The 26,210-nt window shown below is 41.4% G+C and overlaps 1 protein-coding gene and 1 pseudogene across 1 annotated transcript in view; one reads left to right on the top strand and one right to left on the bottom strand.

Moving 5' to 3' along the window:
• CPE (carboxypeptidase E) overlaps positions 1-26,210 on the top strand; it is a 116,768-nt gene that overhangs the window by 75,339 nt on the left and 15,219 nt on the right. Inside the window, exons 2-5 of the mRNA XM_066386954.1 lie at positions 13,606-13,802; positions 15,755-15,922; positions 21,865-21,986; positions 23,586-23,764. Coding sequence (XP_066243051.1) covers positions 13,606-13,802; positions 15,755-15,922; positions 21,865-21,986; positions 23,586-23,764 — 666 coding nt within the window. The remainder of the gene's footprint in view (positions 1-13,605; positions 13,803-15,754; positions 15,923-21,864; positions 21,987-23,585; positions 23,765-26,210) is intronic.
• LOC136389747 (histone H3.3A-like) lies at positions 10,893-11,368 on the bottom strand (annotated as a pseudogene).

Genomic DNA, 26,210 nt, shown 5'->3' with positions numbered 1-26,210 from the left:
CATTTCTGACTGATTCTTTTTTATTATTTCAATGTCCTTTTTTATATTTGCTATCTATTTAGGTGTTTGTAAATGACCATCTATTGTTCTAATATCTTTGAGAATCCTAACAATCATTATTTTAAACTCTTCATCTGGTAATTTGGTTATATCTGACTCATTCAGGTCCTTTTCTGGGGATTTCTCTTGATTCATTTGTGTTGCATTTCTCTGCCTTCTCATTTTGTCTGTGTAAAGGAAGGTTTTGGCCACTGGGGTCCACTGGGTGTGGCCCCTGTGTTCCCTAGGTGTAGTCTGTTTGCAGGCTCTGCCACCCCCTCTGCTGTTGCTTCCTAGGGTATTTGGGTATGGGTGTTGCCAGTGCCTGCCCACTGGGGCTGTTGCTATGGTTTCTGCCTCTCCTTCACGGGAGTGGCTGTGATCACATGGCCGTGTGTATAAGCCTTGGGCTTTGGCCTTCACCCTGCCCCCGCGGATCGCATTATGCTGGGCCCTGAGGGCAGGGATGAGCACCTTTGCTGAGCTGCGGGTCTCTGCCTGTTTCCGGGCTTTCGCCCCGCCGTTGCAGGAAGAGCCCGCTCGTGGGATGGCTGCAAGCCTTGGCTCCACAGGCCAGGCAGGACTGCATGCCCATGCTCAGTAGCGGGACTCCGCCTGTTCTGGGCTTTTGGCTCCACCCTGTGGGAGGAGCCGGCTCCTGAGTCAGGCCACAAGCCTCGGTTCAGCGGGTGGGGCAGGGCTGTGTTCCTGCACCCTTGCTCAAGGGCGGGTCTCCTCCCCTTCTGGGCCTCCTGCCCTTCCCCTGCAGGCTGGATTGCAGGTGGTCCACAGCTGGGCTTGACCACTCTTGCACGTTCCCTCCTCTCCAGCGGGCAAGACTGAGCTCACACCTGGGCCTCAGTGGTGGCCAGCCGGCTTCCGCCCTTGCCCACAACCGGGCTTCCGCGACCCGCCGCCCGCCCTCCGGCCAGCCCTCAGCCATGTGGGTGGGGGTGCTGTAGCTCAGACCCTAACACTCACTACTGTAGTCCCGAAAGCTCCCTCCTTCTAAGCGACTCTGCTCTGAGTGCCGTGGGAGAGTTTGTTTGGCTGGTGTCCTGCTTCCCTTTTCTGGTATTGCTATTTCCAGGGGAAATATTCACTTCAGATTTGGGGAGTGACTCGTCCCAGAGGTTTGGGTGGCTGTCTCTCAAAATGTTTCTCCCTGTGCCTCCTAGATTACACTCTCTTCCTGCTACTCTGGTCCTTTCCTCTCTCCCTGTGCCCCGGAGCCCTGGGTGAGTGGTTGTGAGAGAGGTGTTCTGCGCGGTCCCTTTAAGAAGAATCCTGGGTCTGAGAAATCAGTCTCTTTCTCACAAACAGTATCCTGACTTGTTTCCAGCTAAATACTATCCATATGCCTCTTCTAGGCTCTGGGGCGACAGGCTGGGGCTTTGTTCCTGGGACTCAGGACCCTCCCCTCTCTGCTAATCTCACTTCCCGCGACGTGAGTCTCTCCTGGCTGCCGTTCGCTCTGGGGAGCTGGGCAGCCCTCTCCACTTTTCCGCTTTTCCTACCAGTCTCAGTGTGGCTCCTTCAGTGTTCCTTGGTTGAAGAGTCCTCTTAGTTTAGTCCAAAGTTGGTTTTTCCAGATGATGGTTCTTAAAATTAGTTTGTAATCCACTTTGGTTCTGGGAGGTGAAAGTTGGTACGTCTGCCTACTCCATCGCCATCTTGTCTTCACCATTTGGGTTTGAAACTAATTAGGAAAAGAAATAAGTGCTGATTGTGTTGGAATTCAGGGTGATGAAAACCAAGTGGGGGAGACAGAGCACAACCTTTGTTGCCACCGGCTTCTGTTATTCTTCGTTATTCTTGCTGACTATAATGCTCTCAAAGTTCTCAAGTTCTGGAGGCTAGAAGTTACAGATCAGGATGAATATTTTCAACTTTATTGATGTTATTTATCTTTCTGCTAGGTGTTTTGTTGTTTGTATTTTCAAATATTAATTTTTGTTTATAGTTTTTAAAATTCCTTTCTCTTACCTTCTTTTGGCTGATTTTTGTATTTTCTTTGGATTTGAAATATATATATATATATATATTTTTTTTTAGATTTTATTTATTCATTTTAGAGAGGGAGAGAAAGAAAGAGAGAGAGAAAGAGAGTGTGACAGTGAGAAAAGGTGGGAGGAGAAGAAGGAAGCATCAACTCCCATATGTTCCTTGACCAGGCAAGCGCAGGGTTTCAAACCCGTGACCTCAGTGTTCCAGGTTGACATTTCATCCACCGGTCAGGTGGATTTGAAAATATAAAAGAAATGACATGAAAGTTAACAGCTTTTTAAAATAGTAACAGTCTGACCAGGTGGTGGCGCAGTAGATAGAGCGTTGAACTGGGATGTGGAAGACCCAGGTTTGAGACCCCGAGGTCCCCAGCTTGAGTGCGGGCTCATCTGGTTTGAGTACAGCTCACCAGCTTGGACCCAAGGTCGCAGGCTTGAGCAAGGAGTTACTCGGTCTGCTGAAGGCCCATGGTCAAGGCACATATGAGAAAGCAATCAATGAACAACTAAGGTGTTGCCATGAAAAACTAATGATTGATGCTTGTCATCTCTCTCCATTCCTGTCTATCTGTTCCTGTCTATCCCTCTCTCTGACTCTCTCTGTCTCTGAAAAGAAAAAAATAGTAACAATAACAAATTAGATATAGTAGTGGAAAAATAATCCTTTCATAATTATATACCCAGGAACAGAACAGATTTAACAAGAAAGGTGCCACTCTTATGTGAAGAAAAATGTTCAACTTTATTGGTAGGAACTGAGTCAATGAACGTTGAATTCATATGTTTCATTAGGAATGTTTGTGACAGGATATCTCAAATTATTCTAATGCTGAACCTTAAATAGCTTTTTGAAAGAATCATGAACTTTTTAGCAGAAACAATGACAAAGTCTAATATATTATTTTGTGTTGACATTTTGGGATTGTAGATATTATTTACTTGGGATACACATGAGATTAAAGATGATTAGTTACTATTTAGTAACTTTATTTTTTCATTGAAGCCAGGTACTTTATATTTTATTTGGCAAAATATTCCAGTGTTCTTTTTACTTTTGGATACTTGTATCATATTTATTTCAATTAACATTAAAGAATCCCTAAGGGAAGGGACTGGTGAAATACTAATACAAACTAGGAAATGTATTATAAGGTCAGGAATCTTTAGTCTTTTTTGGAGGCAATGTGTATCTGTTTTAATTATCTACTTGACCTTGTATGAGATTTTGTCCATCATTTTACTACCCTTTCCTCTTCACTGAAAAAAAATTCTCTAAAGGGCTTAGTACTGAAGAAATAAATAAAAGTGTAGCCAAAGATGGGTGAGATGGAGTGGGAGATAAAATTAGAACAGTTGCAACCAGTAAAAATCTTGAAAGTACTTTAGTGCGAGAACTATAAACAAAACATGATAGCACATATCCTATTCATAATTTATTCATAACCACATTAAAAATGTAGAACTGTGCATAATTATTTAATGCAGATTTAAATTTTAAATATTGAATTTGAAAATTGAGGGTAGCAATACACTTTCCTGTAATCTGAATACCTCTAGAGCAGTATCTGGGTATTTCATTAAGCCCTACAATATTCTACATTTTCCTGCATCTCACATTGGATTCAGTACACATTAGCACATATTTTTTGGGTCATGCAGCTTAACATTTATAGTGAATCTTAGCCCTGAGGCCACAGAGTGGCCTCCAAAATTATGCTGCATTTGCCTTTTGGTGGGAGGGCCCTCAAGTTGGTTGGAGTGAACTGACAATAAGAAAAAGTACTCAGGTTTCTAAAGAGTTCTTTTATTATTCAACAGTCAGTGTCTCGCTCTCTCTTGCCTGCCCACTCTTGTTTTGGAAGCTCCCAGTAGTCTTTCTGCATTCAAAGTGTGGTCCACTGGCCAGCAGCATGGTATCCCCTGGGAACGTATTGGAGCTTCAGGCTCTCAGGATGCACCCCAGATCTGCTGAATTGCAACCTGCATTTTAACAGGATCTTCAAGTGATTCTCGTGCACATTGAAGTTTGAGGAGCCTGCTGATGGGATGGTTGACACGAGGCTGACATTATCTATACTCTTGGAAGGATTGGTTAATTTTCTAAACCCACTCAGGTTTCTTAGCTCTTTGAAAGATCCTGTTGGAAACTTCCGTGTATCTAGAATAGGGAGGGCTGTTCATTTTATGTGGGAGTCATGGGTAATACACTATGCATTGACTAGTTACCTACTATATAGTTAGCTGTTGGGCATGGTGCAAAATGTCGTATCTATATATTTTCTCACTTAATCCTCTCAATAACGCAACAAAAGAAGATTGTAGTAATCCAATCTACAGACAAGAATACTAAGATTAAGGTAATGGGTTCCTTGCTCAAGGTTAGATATACTGTGTCAGAACCAGTCCAAACACAAGTCTGTTTCAGCTGAGTCCGTGCTCCCCAATCCTCTAACTTTTTAAAAACCAGTGCCATATTGCAGCCATGATTCTGTGTTTCCTGCGCAGTAAGGAAAGACATGTCATGGTCCCCTCTTTGTCTGGGATCAGAAACAAGCCTGTGTTGATATTTATGGTGGCTGTGATTTCCCTCTTTCCTGATTCTGACTTAGAAATGTCTAGTATAAGATTCTTTTAAGTTTGTAAAATCTTTGCATACTTTTGTGGATTGTTTTTGCAAATGTGAAGGAAAATAATTCATAGTTTTGTTTAAATCAAATTCTCAAAAAATCCACAACACATAAATTGTTAAGAACCGTCACCCTACCCAGTGGTCGGCAAACTCATTAGTCAACAGAGCCAAATATCAACAGTACAACGATTGAAATTTCTTTTGAGAGCCAAATTGTGTAAACTAAACTATATAGGTAGGTACACTGTTATTAACTTAATTAGGGCACTCCTAAACTGGCCTTTGTGCCCACACTCATGGGCCTGAAGAGCCGCATGTGGCTCGTGAGCCGCGGTTTGCCGACCACTGCCCTACACAGTTCGTGTATCCCATTGACCCGTAGCTGTTGGAATTCTGCCTAGCTGCTGGTGTAATTGAACTTCTAGACTTACCTCCAAAATCGTTCCTTCTCTGTCCTGGAAGGGCACCCAAATCACCTCTAGATCCTTTAAAAATACAGATACTCAGGTTCCTTCTCAGACCTTTTGGAGTATGATCTCTGGGAATCGAGCTCAGAAATCTGTATGAATAAGAAGCACAATGATCCTGATATAAAGTTCTAAGTCAGCACAATTTTCTTTAAAAACTTTTCAACAAAACGGGATACTTCATGCAACCCCTGGTGTGGAAATACCTGGTGGGAGACCTGGAGTAGAGCCAGTCCTCCCCCGGGACTCCTCAGCAGCTAGGTAGGCCGTTCTTGTGCTACGCATGCTGATCGACGCACAGGGCCTCTTGGGGCCCTTTACTCTCCTTTAAACAGATTCTGTTGCATTGCCCACTGCTTCCCAGACTGGTGTGTGTTTAGTGCTGCAACTCCTTAAAAAAAAAAATCCTGAAGATGTTTTGACAAGTCGATTTGATATTTGACTTACCTTCTTCCTGAAAGAATTAAAAAGTCCCGAGGAGTTTCTGGAAAGAAATTGTTCAGCTTACATTGCTGATTTTGTTCTGGGCAGTTAATGTTGCTACCTCTTTATCTGCCTAATAGCAAATTGAAGTTTTTTCTTTTCATTCATTCTTGTCTGCTAGAAATGCTTGACATTTTCCACCCGCACAGGTGCTGATGACATCACTGTTACTTATCTTTGTTTATTCACCTTTTAAATAGGATGAGTTGTTTATTCACGGGCATAAAGAGAGATGATTAGTAGAAATGGACTTGTGGTTTTCCATTAACTTTTTGTAATCATGACTCGGTTCACTATGATGATCTACCATTTTCTTTGTTTCAGAGAACAATCAGAATTGTCAACTAACACATATGGAAAACTGTGTTTTGTTTTTACTCTTTTGCCTTTTCTTTGTTTCTTTTCTTCCCTTCCTTGTTTATTTACCCTCATCTCTTAGGTAGAAGAGGAATCTATTTTTATAACCATACTCACTTTGGCCTCTGGCGATTTGCATTTCTTTTAGGAATATGCTCAGTATTTTTGGCTGTTAAGATGTGCTAAAACAAGAGCCAATTAATGGGGTTCTTTTTGACAAGTTCTAGGAAACTTGCAGGGTTTATGCCACGAGAATGATTTACAGGCTATATGTTAGAACATCAAACAAGTGGAAACAATTAGTAGCACTAATGTCTGAATCCCAGGTTTACCACTGAGGGAGGGAGATCATTGATTAAAAGGCCCATCTGTTCCAAAGATGTTTCCAACTTGCTTGAATAGTTATTTGTGAATCAGATCAGTCCAGTGATTGTGCTGCTTGTCTATTTTTCAAAACCATTGATTGTGTGCACATTTTACCATGATACATTTGAGAAATGGGATTTTATTTTTGGATACTATAGTTAATTCAGCAATGTGTTTAGTACATTGCATGTACTAGGAACATGTATTTTGAAATTGTACCAGCTCTAAGAATTGTGTAATCAGTGAGTTAAATATATAATTTTCAAATGAGAGAGTAGACTTGTATTTTGGCAATAATTTAATGTTAGAATCTGACTGTGAGTTCATCTCTGTTAATAGCATGAAAGATGAAAAGCATTCTGTTACATTAATCACGTTCTTTTTTGTCCAGATCGCGAGGATATACAGCATAGAGAATGTAGTTAATAATATTGTAGTAACTTTGTAAGGTGACTTAACGTGGTGATCTCTTTGTAAGGTATATAAGTGTTGAATTACTACGTTGTAAATCTGAAACTAATATATTGCATGTCAACTTTAATTAAAATGTTTTTTTAAATATCCTTAACCTAGTTACTTCTTTCTAAATAGTGATGCTATACTTATGTAGAATTTCACAATTTACTTCATTTTTCTTGAGATATTTTCCTTCTGTTGATTTCTTCCCATTTGGAAGTCATTAAATAATTGATTCTAAGATTTGAAAGAGAATTGAAAAGTTTTCTGATCAATAACTATCCAATGGTCATCCAGTCAGCTATTTCCAAGGGGAGAAAATATTAGAGAGACAGATAGGATGACCACTAGATCAAATAAAGGGGTGAAAGAAAATTTTCCTTTTTATGGGAAGGGCAGACAGTATTGTTTTTTACTTTTGCTTCCTCATTTGACTATTTTTTTTAGGCTCAGCCTATTGGGCCTGTGGACTTCTGCTTTTGGGGCTCTCTGGCCACTTTAAGGACATTAATGGCTACCATTTGGGAGCTTTGCTAATCTACCAGCCAGCTTCAAATTTCACCTACATGCTAAGCCTGGGGGGGGAGGGGGCTTCTGGAGATGTAATTTCTTTAAGGGTTTTTTTTTTAACTGATTTATATTAATACATAGTGCAAATCATGAGTTATAAATATGGAACTTAAAATATTTGCCTGCTGTGGTTTGGAATTTATTGAATTATTTTTGACTTCAGTAAAACTTTAGACCTTATTTTTTAAAACTCGCAAGTTATTCTTACCTTGTTCTGATGATAATACAAATCCAATCAGGTACATTAATTGTTCTGTGATATAGATGGAAAAGAGAGAAACTCGGCTCAACTAGCCTGGATTTGGTTTGTGACGGGATGATTTTTTAGCAATGGCTTGATCGATGATAGTGTGCCCTGCGGAGTGACTGGAAACCGGATGGTTACAGGAAGTTGTGGGAAATGTTCTGCAGCAGGGAGACTGTACTTCCTGAGCAATGCACCCGTGCAAATATGCCGATTTCCCATTTGCAGAATCAGTAACTCAGGGTAACAACTCTATAAGAAGGAAAATGAATCAGATAGTCAGGAAAGTAAGATGAATTAAAAAAAATCATCTTTAAATGTATGGACAATAGTTCTCAAGCAGTTTCTTCCTGTTGCTAGGGGAGGGACGAGCACGGTACGGGTGCGTTACCAGCTGTAGCCGCAGGAGTGACGTGCCTGCCAACCCTGGGGTTTGCTCTCTGTACACACTGTAACCAGGCGTGCAGGCGTCATCCCGTTAACAACCTGCTGTAAACCCTATCTGTATCGTTCCAGAAGTAATGATGAGAAGCTGTCACTCCTTTGTCACATGAATTGAAGTTAAATCGACACAGGGAGGTTTAATCAAAGTCTAGTCTTCAATTTTTTCTTTATTTCTGGATTGAAGAAGAAAGCAATCTCTTGGGAACCCTTTGTTTAGATTGGACAACAAAAATAGCCTCGGGAGCTGCTGGCCTAGAGAGGTTTTGTGGTTCTCTCGTGACCATGGAGATTAATCTTCTTCCTGGAGAATCAGCTGTTCACAATACTGCTGCCTTCATTCCCGGAAAAGAATGTCCAGTCTGGCCAGAGAACGTCAGACACAGCAACAAGCACCGAGCCCTCGAAGTATTCCACACGGGGTACGGGCTCTCTGACACTGGCTCAAGTCCCCTTCAGTTATTCATTTATTCCCTTCCCTGTCCCAGAAAGGTGTTTAGGCACCAGGGCGCCCTGCATCTCAAGGGCACCCTGTGCTGTACGTCATGCTGCTGGGAGGATGGGATTTAAAACCAAGCCCATTCATTTACTCATTTACTCACGAATTTACTTAATTCCTACTTACTGTACTCTTACTATGTTTCCAACTCTGCGCCGGGTATGGATGATGCCCTAATGAGTTTAGATAGATACTGTCTCTGGACTAACAAACAGACCATATAGTTTTGGGATGGGGAGTTAAACAAGTAACCACACTGATTAATGTATATTTTCAAACAGATAATAAAAAGGAACTGGACTTATAAACATACTCTGAGAGAACTGTATTTATCCGTGATCAGAAAGATGTGAGGTCAGAATGTGTGTTTGAGGAGAGCATCCCAGATAGGAGCCCTGTGGCCACAGAAAGTGAGGCTGAAAGACAGGGGTAGGGGTGGGGTGGGGTGGGGTGGGGGGGTGCTGCAGGAAGCAGGGAGTGAGTGGATCAGACAGAGAAGACCACTCCACTTGGGAGTTAAACATCTTGTAGAAAATTTTTGGGCTTTAGGTAAATGCAGATGGGAAGTTAACTGATGGATTTTTATTTTGGTCTCAGCAGGGACCCAGTGGCAGTTGTGTTTGAAAAGATAACTCTGGCTTCAGGAGAGCAAAGGGCCAGAGAGGGGCCAGCGAGGCAGTAGGAATGCTCCAGTTTAGAACCTGGAAGCTCGTTGTTCACGATCCAGCATTCCTTCCTCGTTGCCTTACTCCCGAACACTGTTCTGTGTCGGCCTCTGTCCTCTGGACCCTACATTCCTTGAGTTTAGGAATGCTGCTTTATTTGCATTTGAGTTCCTGGTACTGTTGACACCAGAATTTACATATGTACACATCCAGTAAATGCTGTAGTTAATCTGTAGCTCTTCTCCATCTCACAAGACATGTCAACAGGTTTAAAAGAATACAGCCATCTAGTTTATTTCTGAAGACAGAGGAAGATAAAAATACATTTGCTTTTTCTTTTGCTACTCATATGTGCCTTGCATTTTACTTCCCCGCATTAATATCTTCTATAAAATGACCTTTACAGCCCTACCTTCATGTCAGCCTAATGACACTGTTATTGTCATTATTATGAGTATCTCCTTACAAATCTAGTAGACATGGGGGGGGGGATTTGTTTCTGATGGCAATTTTTTACAGAGTTGAAGAAGCAAGACTGTACTGGAAATATTCTGAATTTGAAAATCAGGAGTTGCAAACATAAATGAGTAAAGCAGGTTAGGGAGTGGCGCCGCCTGTGGCCGAGCTGGGAGTGGATGAGTCATCCCAGAGCATTCAGATTCAGGTACACTGTGACAGCCACACAAACATGGTGTGCGTGTGTGTGTGTGTGTGTGCGCGCGCGTGCACGCGTGCACGCGACTGTGCTTTGGCCATTTCTCCTTTAAATGATTAAAGATTTATTTTTTATAGTTTAATGTGTTTTACACTTGATCTTAGCCAACAGGCCGAGAAGCAATAGTTTAATGTGTTTTAATAGCAAACGTACAGGAACAGCAGAGAAGAAGATAGATGACATTAAAAACACGTCCTTGCGCCCTGGCGGGTTGGCTCAGTGGCAGAGCCACTGGGTGGCTTGCGCTCAGTGGTGTGTGGAAGTCCTGGGTTCTATTCCTGGTCAGTGCATACAGAAGAAGTGCCCATCTGCTTCTCTACTCTTCCCCTTCTCCTTCTTCTCTCTCTCTCTTTCCTTTCTGCAGCCAAGGTTCCATTGGAGCAAAGTTGGCACTGGTGCTGAGGATGGCTCCATGGCCTCCGCCTCAGGCACTAGAATGGTTCTGGTTGCAACAGAGCAACGCCCCAGATGGGAAGAGCATCGCCCCCTGGTGGGCATGCCAGGTGGATCTTGGTAGGGCGCATGCAGGAGTCTGTCTGACTGCCTCCCTGCTTCTAACTTCGGAAAAAATACAAAAAACAAAACAAAACAAAAAACATGTCCTTGCATGTAGGACAACCCAGAAAAGTGTAGTGAGTGGATGGAATCTACCCAATGATAAAAATCCCACAAACACTATTTAGTTGCCATCAATAAGAAATTTGCTTGTTAAAAAAAATCCAAATGCCAGCATTGTCCAGAAAAATTGAACAGGTTTATTTATGTCATGAACTTGAACGGCTGACACTTGTTTTCTGAAACGTTTTAACTTGCATGAATGCATTATGTTTCTGCAATTATATTGAAAAAATTTTCACAGAAATGAAAATGGAAAAACTGCCAAGACCTGATTTCTGTTCCCTATCGTCCACTTGCAGTCATATACTTAGGTGCCTTTTGACCTTTATGTTCAGAACTACCAATAACAGGAAGAAGAGAAAAATTTTTTTTTAAAGAATGAAATGTTTCCCAGCATAGTGGATTCTTAAGTATGTTCTCCATGTATACAGCTTGCTAGCTGGATGTCTTTTGGCATAATTGTGACACGTTTGGCATGGAGAGTGCACAGGTTGGTGTCTTCAGAAAGGCCAACCACATAGGCCTCTCTTGCCGCCTGCAAAGTAGCTGCACTCTGGAAGCACAGATCTGATTTGAAGTCCTGAGCAATTTGTCACACCAGACGCTGGAGGGGAAGTTTGCAAATCAAAAGTTCAGTGGACTTCTGATAACATCTAATTTCAGGACATGCCACCCTGTGCTAGGTGTGTAACGATGAGGCTTCTTCACCCTTCCAGTAGAGGGCGCACTCTGGCGAGAGGCTTTGGTAGTCAGTTGCTTCCTTTGTGCTTTACCACTGGTCGATTTACAGTCGGTCTGCTTTGTACCAGCCATGGTATCGAGGCCTCTTTATGACACCCCTTCTCCTTTGGCTGGAGCTGGGCGAGCTAGAGGCGGGGCTGGCATTAGAGAGGGATGGCGGGATAGTGGCATGGCGGCAGCAGCAAACACCAAAGATTAAAAAAATTATTTTTAAATTTATTGTGTTGAGCCTGACCTGTGGTGGTGCAGTGGGTAAAGTGTTGACCTAGAACGTTGAGGTTGCCAGTTCAAAACCCTGGGCTTGCCTGGTCAAAGCACATATGGGAGTTGATGCTTTCTGATCCTCCCCCCCCCCCCTTTCTCTCTCTCTCTCTCCCTCTCCTGTCTCTCTAAAAATAAATAAATAAAATCTAAAAAAAGAAAAAAATTAAAAAAATATTTATTGTGTTGACATGGTTTCAAGTGTACAACAACTCAATATAACACCATCTGCACACCACACCATGTCCCCCCAGTCCCCATGCAAAGTCCCCTTCTGCTCCCATTTCCTCCCCACTGCCCTCCTCCCCTCACCTCCACCCCCACTTTCCTTCTGACTGTTAATAGGAAATTTTAGTGCTCATCTACTCATGGGTTGCGGGCCAAGCTCTTTTGAATGACCAAAGCTTCAAAGCCGTGTTGGGTCAAGTAAGAGAGCAGGACCAGACACCTCCAACAGTGCCGTTTTCCCATAAAACTGCAAAGCAGGCTCTCACGTTCCCCTGCTGCTGGGTCTCTCTCTCCTTTACTCACGGGCTCCAGTGTCTCCTGTGCCTCCCTCAGATGGACATGCCTCTAAGGGAGGTAGAAAGCACATGAGCTTGACAGAAAAGAAGAAGGTTCTTAGGCCTTTTGAAATCAGAAGCAAAGACAATCCCACACATCTCCTGGGCCAGTCTCTTGGAGGCAGTTTTACTAGAGACTTTCCCTGAAAGTAAAAACCGAGGTGCATATAAATAGCACTGCCTGCTCCCATCGGATCCTCAGAAGGAGCTTAGCTTAAGCTCGGGCTGAGAGGTCACACAGAACATGGTTTTCTGTGGCCAGCAGCTGCTTAAATCACACACCCGGGGATCTGATGCAGAGTATTTAGATAATGTATTTCCAGGAGAAAAATAACTCCCAATTTTTTTTTAAACTAGGGTGTGCAGTCCTAGTGGTTTTGTAAATGGGAGAATGTCTCCCGCTGCCGAGGTTGGGCCTGTGGGATGAGTGGACAGAGACGGATTCACTAACATCGCTTTGCGCTTGTGCTCTGCAGTTTTATTTCTCCATCTCAAACGCAGTGGGAGCAGTGGAAATGGGCAACTGTGATTTATATTTGAGTGCTGAGCTCTTCAGCAAAACATCCTCTTTGGGCTGCATGTTTACAATAAACATAATACAGATATCTGTCTTCCACATTTTTAGTGGGCTACTTAAAGAGAAAAATAGATTATGTGAACAGGATAATGTCATGTAATAATAATAATATTAAAATAATTATAGCAAACAATTGCACTTGTTATTTGCCAGGCACTGTTCCAAGCATTTACACTTATTATTGCACTTAGTTAGTTCTTAGGGTCACCTCATGAGGTAGAATCTGTCATCTGGTTTATTGACAGGTAAACAGAACCACAGAGCTGAAGTGACTTGCTCACGTCCAAATGGTAAGAATTGGTGCTAAGATTTTAACCTACATAGTCTGGCTCCAAAGGTTGAATCACTGTGGTTAAAAATAAATAAATAAATAAAGAGCATAGACTTTTAACTAGAAGATAAACATTTGAATATTGGCTTTATGGCTGTGTAACTATGGTCAGACCTCTTCAGCAGTCAGAAGTAGTTTTCTCATCTTAAAAATGAAGGTGGATAATACCTACTTTTAGATCTTCGGTGAGAATGAAATAAGAAAACATACAAAGTTCAGTGTTTAACCAATAGGAAATACACAATGTATTATTATTATTTTTATTTATTGGGGAAGCAGTATTTTTTTTGCTTGGGTTGTCATAAACATATATCACAGGCTGGGTGGCTTAAACAACAGAAATTTATTTTCTCACAGTCTGGAAGCTAAAATTCTAAGATCAAGGGGCCAGCAGGGTTGGTTTCTGATGAGACCTCTCTTCCTGGCCTGCAGGAAGATGCATCAATTCTGGAGGGAAAAGAAGAAGTTGTCAGCAATGTGTAATAAATTAGTAGATATATAATATTTTTGGCATTGTATGCCATTTGCCTTCTACTGGTTGCTATAGCAAACACCTCTATGCTGTTTTATCTTGTAGGTGAGCCTGAATTTAAATACATTGGGAATATGCATGGTAATGAGGCTGTTGGGCGGGAACTGCTCATTTTCCTGGCCCAGTACCTGTGCAATGAATACCAAAGAGGGAATGAGACAATAGTCAAGCTGATCCATAGCACGCGGATTCACATCATGCCTTCGCTGAACCCCGATGGCTTTGAGAAGGCAGCATCTCAGGTGAGTGCGAGCCGGCTCAGAGCAGGGCGGGCTTTCTTCATTCTGTCTGTTTGTACCCAGGCTCATCTACAAATAATGCACTCGAGTAAAGCTTACATACAGTACAGTAGGAGGACATAAGTCATATGCCTTGCCGGTAAGAAAAAAATTCAGAAGGTAAGGGATAATGGGTGAGAGTTTCTTCAAGAGAGATTGCAAATGAGAAATGTTGTAAATGTTGTTAATAAGTCGGTATTTAATCAATATTTTGTTTCTGTTGTTAAATACGGTAAATCATTCTTTCTCACCCATGTTTGTGACTAGGTCAACTTCCTTCTAAAGATCTGCAGGTATGGAAAATATCTACTGCTGTGTATTGGAAAATAATGTCATTGCTGTCTCTCAGTGATTCTCAGCCTTTTTCGCCTCATGGCACACATAAACTAATTACTAAAATTCTGCAGCACACTAAAAAATATATTTTTTGCTGATCTGACAAAAAAATAGGTATAACTTTGACTTATTCACACTCAATGTCTACTGATGTGTTGGCTGTCATTTTTTATTTGACAATCTAAGGGAAAAGAGGTCAGTGCCCTGACAAAATAGTCAGGTATTGCATGTTTTAAAAATCAACACAGGTTGAAAATTGCTGCTGTCTCTGAATGAGTTGATGTCATAGCGCCCTCTACTGAAATCAAGGAAGATCAGTGGTTCATTAATGTTTGATCCTTGTCTATGTATGATGAGTAAAGTAAAAAACCAAAATAAAACAAAAACCTCTTTTACCTCTAAAATTAATACATTTTAACTGTTAGAAAACCTGGAAAGTAATGAAGTTTTAAGAGAAGATATGTGGTATGTATTCCCTTTTTGTTTGGACAAGGACATTATATTTGCTGTTTTCTGCAGTTTGAAATAATTTTTTTAATATATGGGAACATATTAAAGTATATATTTGCTATGTTTGTCTAAAATTAAGAAGCCAGTTTGTACCTTAGAAATAAAAGATCCAGGGACCTGATAGTTTGACATTGTAAGAAAACTATACAGTCAATTTTTTAAAATAAGTATAACATTGATATATAATTTCTAAAGTTACAAGAGAAGAATTCTAGTAACATAGAGAATTAAATCATTTAATATATTAAGGTGATATTCAGAACTCTAAGACAGAATGGGAAAAACTATTTTATTGCTGTTTTTTATCTTATATATTTTTATTCCTCACAATCTAAGGTATGTGAGCTTACATGACCCCAGGAACATGAAAATTACCCTTATATCATAGATTTGATATAATTTAACAGTAAAACAAAAAAAAAATCTACATTATGGAATATAACTGAGTATCTTAGAAATTAATTAAATTTTCAGATACCATCAGTGACATGAAGAGTTTAAAGTTGAACAGAAATTTCTCAACTTATAAAGCTCTGGAACTTTTGTTCTAGAACTCATATATATATATATTTTCATGGAGACTATAAGAAGGAGGTATATTATTAGTATATAAATAATTAATGTTAAACTCATTTTAAGTTTCTGATCTTGTTTGGTTATTTGTTCTTTTGAGTATTTAAACATAGATTACTGTTATTTACAGAGGCAGTGAATATTTTATTTAAACAGTATTGAGTGGCATGATTTGAAACATGTCATCTATTGCCAGCTAATATATATTGACTTTTTTTGCAATTTGATGATAGGTATTTTTTTAAATGCTATTGTTAACATTTAAAATAATACTTATTAAAAATATTTTCAAAATAGCCATAACATTTATTTTAAACCTGTTTCCTTCATGTTTACGTATATCAATAAAATAGTGAAAATGCCATTATGAGAGGATGTTGTAGAAATAATTAATTTTAATACATCGTTTAAAAAACCCTTAATGGAGACCTTAAATACAGAGCAACAATAATAGTAAATAACTGATGATTTTTCTCCCTGATCTTTTTTTTTTTCAGCCTGGTGAGCTCAAGGACTGGTTTGTGGGACGAAGCAATGCCCAAGGAATAGATCTGAACAGGAACTTCCCTGACCTGGATAGGATAGTTTATGTTAATGAGAAAGAAGGTGGTCCTAATAATCATCTGTTGAAAAACCTGAAGAAAATTGTGGATCAAAACACAAAGGTAGAGACCATGTATAGTTTTCTTGGGTCCTGTCCTCTAGCCCAGTGGTCCCCAACCCCCGGGCTGTGGACCGGTACCAGTCCGTGGGCCATTTGGTACCAGTCCGCAGAGAAAGAATAAATAACTTACATTATTTCCATTTTATTTATATTTAAGTCTGAATGATGTTTTATTTTTAAAAAAATGACCAGATTCCCTCTGTTACATCCATCTAAGACTCACTCTTGACGCTTGTCTTGGTCACGTGATACATTTATCCGTCTCACCCTAAAGGCCGGTCAGTGAAAATATTTTCTGACATTAAACTGGTCCATGGCCCCAAAAAGGTTGGGGACCACTGCCCTAGCCTAAGGACATATCAATATGTTCTACTGTCTTCATCACAGTGAAGGACGTAGGAGTAATGTCAAACCTTGTGTGCAGCGTTGATCGACTATGGCTGGGAAAGTTAAGGCTGGAAAAGGCTGATGTCTTGATACTAGTCCGGCCCCTGGAATCCAGTGGGCATTGGGGGTGGGGTCGTGGACTGGAACCTAGTTGGAAAGTCATCGTGGCCTTTCAGTACTTACCAGAACATCTGATCGGCTCCTCCGACAGCATCTCACACTGTTGATCTTCCTTCTTTTCCATCTCCTCTCCTGTTTGTATAACTCTACTTTTTTCTACCTCTTCTACTGCCTTTCAAATCATGTTTGATTCCTTTCCCTGCTTCTTCTACCTTGGCTTGAATGCTGGCTTTCAGGGTTCCATCTGCTACCTGTATGTCTTTCCCTAGGTTCCCACCCTTTCCGGTACTTTCAGTGTCACCCAGATCCATGTCTGTAACCCTGCTCTCACATGGAGCTCGATTTCTCTGTTTTACTTGCCATAAAGTCTTTTTGTCTGGTGGCACCCAGAACCTCAAGCTCAGCCTGACCCAAAACAAATATTTTTTCTAAGAAAACACTATTCTCTCATTTAACCGTCATCATCAAAATCTGATTTTTTTTTCATGGCTGTTACCACTCACCAGCAGTTAGATACCAGACCTCAGGGATTTAACCTCCCTAACGCCTGCTCTGTCCTCCCCTCCTCTGCAAACTCACCCCACTGCTTTATTCAGGCTCCTGCATCTGCTCTCATGTGCAAAGTAGCCCTGGATACTTATTTTGGGTTCAGCCTCTCCCAACTCCATTCAGTGTTCTTGAATTCTCCCAGAGTGATCGTCTTCACACACAAATTATTGCTCTATGGCTTAAAAAAGCTTGCCAGCTCTCCACTGCCCAAAGGATAAAGTGAAAGCTCAACATGGCAGAATGGTGTGAGGGGAAGCATGACGACTCTTTGGGCAGCCACCCTGGTTCGGTCCCGGTTCCATACTTGCTGTGTGGGGTTTGGACAGTTATTTAAGCACCACGTGCTTCCACTTCTTTCTCTGAAATATCGAGATAATAGTATCTGCTCATAGGTTGGATATAAAGATTAAATGAGTTAATAAATCTTGAGTACTTGAGGTCAGGACTAGAACTATTATTACCGTTTTGGCATTAACGTATCACTTCTCTCTGTTACGTACCTCAGGCTTAGATGGACACGCTGACGTCCAGTAAATGCTTGGTGCTCCTGCAAACCAAATTGTTTGAACATCGTTTTCAGTTACTTCAGAGAGAAGGAGCATTACCAACTGCCCATCATGTAGGAAGGGTGAGAAGTGCTGTTGGCAGCTCTCAGCACTGCCAGAAGGAGGAACTGGAAGGGCGGAGGGCTGGGGCCAGCTGGGTACCCAGAGGTGACAGACGGCAGTCCTGTGTGATAAGCCATGATGTAAGACAGAAGTGGAAAACTGGAAGCCCTGTGCTGGTATCAGCACATAAACTTTCCCCATGGCTTGCCCTAACTCGCCTGTGCAGTTTTTGTTCAATCTGACATGAGACAAATAATTCCTGTTACTTACACTTGAAGAACTGTGAAGTAAACTCACGTTGACAGGATATTTGATCAGCAGCCTTTGTGTAAGAACCATTATTATTCAACCTGCACTACCTTCCCTTTCTCCGCTGACCTCGTGTCAGACGGGCACAGCCCGCGTTAGATGTCATATTCCTAGCTTTAGCCAGACTTATTTAAAGATGCATGATATGAGGCTTTTTAAATAGTAAAGCTTTTATTTAAAAAAATCTCAACGTCTACAACAACTTCTTAATAAGGGTAAATTGAAGAGAAATATGTAAACATTAAAGTTTAGTCTTCTGTCTGGAACAGAAGCATGATTTGTTTACATTACACGGAATCCCAGATGATATTACCGTGTCTGGTTCATCTTCTTCTCTTGTCTTTGTTGTTGAGACTGAGATAGTTGTTAGACCCAGCCTGGTACTAGGCATGGTAGGCATTTCATTAATGTTATTACTCACCCTCCCTTTTCCAGTTCCCCTTCTAGGGGAAGTGATATATATGTAATATCTATATCCCTTATAGTGGTTTTTAAATGTCAAGGTTTATTTATGTTTGGTGTGCTAGGAATCCAGGGAGTGTGCGCTGCAGGAGTGTGCGTGCTGCAGGGGTGTGTGTGTGCTGCAGGGGTGTGTGCTGTAGGGGTGTGTGTGTGTGCTGCAGGGGTGTGCGCGCTGCAGGGGTGTGTGTGCTGCAGGAGTATGTGCTGCAGGGGTGTGTGCACTGCAGGAGTGTGCGCTGCTGGGGTATGTGCGCTGCAGGAGTATGCGCTGCTGGGGTATGTGCGATGCAGGGGTGTGTGCTGCTGGGGTGTATGTGCTGCAGGGGTGTGTGTGCTGCAGGAGTATGTGCTGCAGGGGTGTGTGCGCTGCAGGAGTGTGCGCTGCTGGGGTATGTGCGATGCAGGGGTGTGTGCTGCTGGGGTGTGTGTGCTGCTGGGGTGTGTGTGTTGCTGTGGTGTGTGTGCTGCAGGGGTGTGTGTGCTGCACGAGTATGTGCTGCAGGGGTGTGTGCGCTGCAGGAGTGTGCGCTGCTGGGGTATGTGCGATGCAGGGGTGTGCGCTGCTGGGGTGTGTGTGTTGCTGGGGTGTGTGCGCTGCAGGGGTGTGTGCTGCTGGGGTATGTGCGATGCAGGAGAGTGTGCGCTGCAGGGGAGTTTGCACCATAGGGGTGTGCGCTGTGGGTGCGTTTGCTGCAGGGGTATGTGAGCTGCAGGGGAGTGTGCACTACAGGGGTGTGCACCGCTGGTGTGTGTGCACTGCAGGTGCGTGCACTGCAGGTGTGTGCTCTGCGGGTGTGTGTGCTGCAGGGGTGAGTGATGGAAAGGAACTTGTATTTTACCAAGTTCTTCAGATGCACTCCTTGCTGTCCCTGAGTTCTTCCTGGTAAGTCATTTCTCATCTTCTCCTCCGCTCTTCGCCCAGGTCGTGTCCACTGTCATCTGGGCTCAGTTACATGGGTGTTGCCCTGGATGGCTTGAAACAGAGAGGGTTAAAAAACCTCAAATAATTATTAAAATTTATACTTGTCTTTAAAGGTTAAAGTTGTGAAGAAAGCAGAATAAATATAGCTTTAATATATTTTAAGATCCAAAGCCATCTAATTGTAGAGCATAACGTTTGAGCTATCTTTTTACAGTCTTTAAGTGGAAGTTTTAAAAATAGGTCTCAATTGACCCTAGATTGTATATTAAGGGCTTGATCACAGGATGCTCGAAGCTTCTATATGGATCACTTATTCATATAATTATAGCACCTAGAGGATCTCAACATTTAGTCAGCCTAAAAGACTCTATTATTATTCAAAGAGAAACTTAGTATACTAATTTATGAAATTGTGGAATTTGCCTACTGGTTTTGAGCATACTGAAAACGTATACTAGCAGCAGTGAACGTATAGAACTAACGAGGACAAACCTAATAGTTGCGTACGACTTTGTGTATTCAGGATTGTATTTTTAAATTTGTTTCAAACCACAGTTTCTTTAAAATACAGTATTTTATTACAAACAAAAAGTTAAATTGCATATAAATAAGGAGAAAAATAACCTATTAGTCCTCAGTCTCAAATGACCACCATTTGCCTTCTGGGTATGTATCCTTCAAAATTATTTGTTATGTATGTATCAACCTACAAATCAATGAATATATGCCAGTCAAGCTTTTATTTTATTATTTTCAAATCAAAGAAGTATATAGAAATTTGGGAGTCTTCCAAGTTGCTGTTAAAAACTCATCACATAAAAATGTCAAGCTTGGCCTGACCTGTGGTGGCGCAGTGGATAAAGCATCGACCTGGAGATGCTGAGGTCGCCGGTTCAAAACCCTGGGCTTGCCTGGTCAAGGCACATATGGGAGTTGATGCTTCCAGCTCCTCCCCCCTGTCTCTCTCTCTTCTCTCTCTCTCTCTCTCTTCTCTAAAATGAATAAAGAAAAATTTTAAAAAAATGTCAAGCTTTTGGCTCCAGATTAATTCTTTAGTATAAATTCTTTCCTTTTTTCTTTTGTTTCCAAGATATGAAAGATTGTGAATCATTGGAAAGACAACATGAATTCCTAAAATGTTTTCCTTTGTTTTAAATTTTTTTTTTTTTTTTTTTTTTTTTGTATTTTTCTGAAGCTGGAAACGGGGAGAGACAGTCAGACAGACTCCCGCATGCGCCCGACCGGGATCCACCCGGCACGCCCACCAGGGGCCACGCTCTGCCCACCAGGGGCAGATGCTCTGCCCCTCAGGGGCGTCGCTCTGCCGCGACCAGAGCCACTCTAGAGCCTGGGGCAGAGGCCAAGGAGCCAACCCCAGATCCCGGGCCATCTTTGCTCCAATGGAGCCTTGGCTGCGGGAGGGGAAGAGAGAGAGACAGAGAGGAAGGAGGGGGTGGGGGTGGAGAAGCAAATGGGCGCTTCTCCTATGTGCCCTGGCCGGGAATTGAACCCGGGTCCCCCGCACGCCAGGCCGACGCTCTACCGCTGAGCCAACCGGCCAGGGCCTGTTTTAAATTTTAAGAGGACCATCTCAAAGTAAACTGATATTTTACAGTGAGCTCTGAGAGAGACCCAATCTGATATTTTTTATAGGGGCAATGTTTAAAGTAACCGAAGGGTGTTAGAAAAATAGTAAGCAAAAATAGGAAATAAAATCTGCCACATTTCTGGAGTTGAACCACTATAGAGAAAGAACCTTGTTCTGTGGTATTAAGAAAACAGAAGTCAACCAAGTAAGTTTGAAGAGGCTTTATTAAGCAATTCATGAATCCGGCAGTATCCCATCTAGCAAGTGAAGGGGGCTCTAAAATGGAAGATTTTTATAGGAAGGAGGGTGGGGTGAGGGACCTGTTAAGAAAATAAAGGATTACTTTTAGACTAGGAAGTCTTTAGGGAAACAGGGAACAGCAAGGGGTTTTTATCATGTAAATTGCCTCTTCTTTCTTTGCATGAGAGTGAGGGCCCTTGTGTAGATGTCCTTACTGATGATGCTTGACCATAAAATTCCAGACTGGTTTGTTGAATGAAACTCTATTTCTGGGAGAGGTTGAAATAACAATAGGTCAGGTATTAAATCTAGGTTTGGTATCATTAGGCTATATCACAAGTGACATCATTTTGGGCCTGTAGTTTTCTCTTTAACAGTATTCAACTATTTTCTTTTTTTGTCTTTGTCTTATCCTTAGCTATTATTAACACTGAAACATCTGATGGACATACTGCAAAATTATTATAATAAGTGATTTGCATGATCCTTTTCAAAGAGAGAAAAGCTGGCAGCCCACAAAAATAGAAGTTGTAAGGAAATTTAAACACTGTTAAAATATTTTTCTTGTAAGTCTGAGAAAGATAGAGATGGGGAATGGTGTTCATACTGGAACTTTTTTTTTTTTCCTATGAAAACAGCCACAAAGTTGTTGGCCAGCTTTCAGGTGGTTTTTTAAACCTTTCCTATGTCTTTTCTGTCAAATGATTTCAGCAGTGGTTACCAATGTATAAGCATTTTAATCTCTATGTTTCATGTAGCTTGCTCCTGAGACCAAGGCTGTCATTCACTGGATTATGGATATTCCTTTTGTGCTCTCTGCCAATCTCCATGGAGGAGACCTTGTGGCCAATTACCCATATGATGAGACGCGGAGTGGTAGGTGTTCTTTCTGTTCTCTAATTAATTCGAGGTTTATAATTACTTGACAAGGCTTTGTGGGTTGACTTTTTTACTCTTCTTTGAGGAACTGGTCATTAAGTGATTTTGCCTGTAGAAATATATATGTTTAATAGGGACATCCCCTATTTCATGTGGCATTAGCCATATATATTTGGTAGAAAAGGACTGTAACATTTTTTAAAGTTTAGATGAAGAGAAACGTAATTTTGACAGAATACAAAGAGGAAGGGAGAAAACAGAAGTTATGAAGTTGGGTCACTCTTGGACACCGGTGGTAACACAGAGAGGTTATGAATGCTATATAGCAGGGGTCTCTGAACTTTTTACACAGGGAGCCAGTTCACTGTCCTTCAGACCATTGGAGGGCCTCCACATACAGTGCTTCTCTCACCACCAATGAAAGAGGTGCCCCTTCCAGAAGTGCGGCGGGGGCTGGATAAATGGCCTCAGGGGGCCGCAGTTTGGGGACGCCTGCTAGCTTTGTGTTCAAGATGGCTTAATGAAGGCAGGCTTTTGGTGCTTGACCAGGACCAGGTGGAGCTCTGGATGTGTCTTATTGAGCGCTCACACTTTTGCACTGGGAACTGTTTGTGGTGGGGTCAGGGAGGGAAAATGATGCTTGGGTTTTCTCTGACATATTTTCGTTAAGTTTTAGGCACAGCAAGGTCTAGCCAGATAAATATTTTCAGCTTAATTTTTGTTGCTTCAGGAATTTTCCTGCTTGGGTCTGTTCTCAGGGGCCTTTGAAGAATTAGGTCTTTGCAAACACAGGGTGATAATTTTAGATATTGGGAACTGAGTTTTGAAGTCTTTAGTAAAACATCGTTAAAATTTAGAGATTTTTGTGTTATGTCAATAGCTAGGAAATGTAAGAGCCTGGCATATTTTATAATCAGAATATAGTGTATTAAAATACTATTTATTTTCATATATGTATAGGATATTGTTTAAAACTCTAAAATCAGATACTGAAAAGTATGTGTGAGGGTGGTTTATAGTGGCTATGATGTTAGTACAATTAAATTAAAAAATATTTTAAAATTATAGTTTACATACAATATCGTATTAGTCTCAGGTGTACAACCCAGTGATTAGACATTGTATAACTTACAAAGTCATCACTCTGATAAATATAGTACACATCTGGCACCATACATAGTTATTACAATATTGTTGACTATATTTCCTATGCTGCACTTGACATGCCTGTGACTATTTTCTAGCTGCCAATGTTACAACTAGATTTTTTAAATTAAAAACTTTAACAATGCAAATCTCCTTGGTGTCCTGGCCAGCCCAGTTTTCTATAACCTTAACTCCTCTTGTGAAGCTTTGAATTTGTACATATAATGTACATCACATCAGATTTTTACATCAGATTTAGCAGTGGAAGTTATATTAACTAGACGCTAAGTGTAATTGCTAAATACAATACTTAAACCTTTATTTCTTTCCCATAGTGATGTAGCTAAAAAAATACATCTGCAAGAGGTCAACACTGACTCACCCTTCGGGAAACAGGCAGTGCTCCCTGGTCTGTGTCCATTGCTTTCATTTTGTGCATTTATTTTCTAGGTAGTGCTCATGAGTATAGCTCCTGCCCAGATGATGCCATTTTCCAAAGCCTGGCTAGGGCATACTCCTCTTTTAACCCACCCATGTCGGACCCCAATCGGCCACCATGTCGCAAGAACGATGATGACAGCAGCTTTGTAGATGGAACAACCAATGGTGCTGCTTGGTACAGCGTCCCTGGCGGTGAGTTTTCTTTCGCTCTTTGATTATGTGCTAGTGGCTTATTTATAATTACTGCTTAGATTTAGAGAATCCTCAGTCACTGGGAAATAGGCTGAATCTATAACTCATCCATTCACATTAGTTTTCTGCATAAATGATTGCTATGGATAGTTTTATTTTTAAAAATCAAGATGTTGCTTGACCTGTGGTGGCACAGTGGATAGAGTGGCAACCTGGAACGCTGAGGTTGCTGGTTCAAAGCCCTGGGCTTGCCTGGCCAAGGCACATACAGGAAGCAGCTACTATGAGTTGATGCTTCCTACTTCTGCTGCTCTTTCTCACTCTCCCCCTCTTTCTCTCTCTACCCCCCTCCAAAATCAATAAATAAAATCTAAAAATCAAGATTCTAATTGAAGAGATATAGGAAATGAACTGAAGATGTCCATTGGGAAAATATATATAAATCAAATACTGTTAATTACCCTACGTTTGAAATTCTGGCCTTAAGGAATGATACAGCATCTTGATTATATGTTAGTCACGCTTTGGCTCTAGGTCAATGTATATTTTGGAGGTTGGCTTTGACCTTTAGCATATATGTTGGTCCCCACATTTTGTTTTGTTTTGTTTTTATTTTAATGATGGGATAATGGAGACTTTTTGCTATGGAATAATTTATATCCACTACTGTTATAGCACTGCTGGACTGGGAAGCTCTTCACCTTTTCTGGGTCTGAAGAGGGAAAAGCCCGCAGACAGTATGCTGCTGGGGGATGCAGCTTCTAACAGGGCAGCTCTCCTGACTCCCTCTGCCCCAACTCGGACTTGGCGAAGACCTCATTTTTCTCGCTCCTCATCCCAGTCCCAGTTGTGTAATACTTGCCTCTACCAAGGATGAAGAGGGAAGTGTGAAGATATTAATAAGTTTTTTTTTCTCTTTGCCTCTCAGAACAATATTCCACAGCCCACCGGGAAATGAAAAAAAAAAAAAAAAAGAATTAATCAGGACAATAGCAGCACTACCTAATTATAGGATTTTGGTTTGTTTAATATGCTTCCTTTGTTGAATTATGCCCTGATCAAAATATTCTTCCTTATTTCTTTCTCTCTGAGATATGTTCAGCCTGCTGTAATTAATATTTTGCCTCAGGTCTGATCAGATATAGCGCATTTTCTCCCCTGATAACTTGAGAAATAAGGTCTATGTCAGCTTTTAGGATTTAGACACTGTCAAGTATATCAAATGGAAAGTAATTTTATATTTCAGTTTTTATAAAAACTAGTAATTCCTTTGGCATTGTCTGTTTTGGGCACATAGTGCATTGTCTACAGACTACTGAGTAATCTAGATTGGTAAAATAACGATATTCATAAGAATATTCATTATAGTCAATGATTATGCCCCACAAAAATAAGCAGTCAAAGCAAGCTGTGACTTTTTTTAGCAATTTATGTAGTGAGTAAAATCAGTGTCTTAGGTCAGGTTTTCGAGAAGCAGACCTGAGACAAGGATTTGGGGAAGGACTGACTGCTCTTTAGGAACTAGCCTACAGAAGTGAGGGAAGCAGGGTAAGGAAGGAGGCAGCTGAGCAAGGATGTGGTCGCAGGTGCTGTCTCACCTTGGCCCGAGCCACTGGGAGGAGGGCTCAAGCATGAATTCCAGGCAGGGTTGTCCTGCTCTTGGTATGTTGTGTTTCTGTTTTCATTTGTTCAATATTTGGTTTCTCTTTTGATTTCCTCTTTTACCCATTGGTTGTTCAGGAGTGTGTTGTTTTCTTTTCTACACATTTGTGAATTTTCCTGTTTTCTTCCTGTCATGATTTCTAGTTTCATACCGTTGTGGTTATTAAAAGATATTTGCTATGATTTCAGTCTCCTTAAGTTTGCTAAGACTTGTTTTGTGACTTTTCATCTGATCTGTTCTGGAGAATGCTCCAGGTTATGTTGGAGAAGAATGTGTGTTCTGCCATCTGCTGTTGGATGGCAAGTTTTGGATGTATCTGTTTGGTTCATGTGACCTCGAGTATAGTTCAAGGCCATTGTTTGGATGGTCTGGATGATCTATCTATTTGTCCATTGCTGAAAGTGGGGTATTGCTGGTTTAAAAAAGAAAAAAGAGACGTTAAAATTACAACTAAACTGTAGAACAACCATCATTCAGAGCCACCTGAAGTCTAGCAGAATGGAAGACCTACAGCTAGTGAATAGACTACACTGAGACTGCTGGAGGGGTGGGGATACGCAGGGGACTGGTCCCCCACTCAGATGTGGCAGTTTAAAATCGGGAGGTGATATCTTGGCTGCAGAAGTTCCCCCCTGAGGAGCAAGTGGTCCCAGCCCCAGAACAGACCTCCCAGCCCAGGGTTTCAGAGCCAGGAAAAGAAGTCCCCATAACATCTGGCTGTAAAACCCAGTGGGGATTGTGGCTGAGTGAGACAGAGGGCTGCTGGACTTCCAGGTAATTCCT

Source organism: Saccopteryx leptura, chromosome 1, assembly GCF_036850995.1.
Source record: "Saccopteryx leptura isolate mSacLep1 chromosome 1, mSacLep1_pri_phased_curated, whole genome shotgun sequence".
In the NCBI taxonomy this organism is placed as follows: Eukaryota; Metazoa; Chordata; class Mammalia; order Chiroptera; family Emballonuridae; genus Saccopteryx; species Saccopteryx leptura.
Note: the sequence above shows the minus strand (reverse complement) of the source record. Positions and strands in the feature narration are given on the sequence as shown.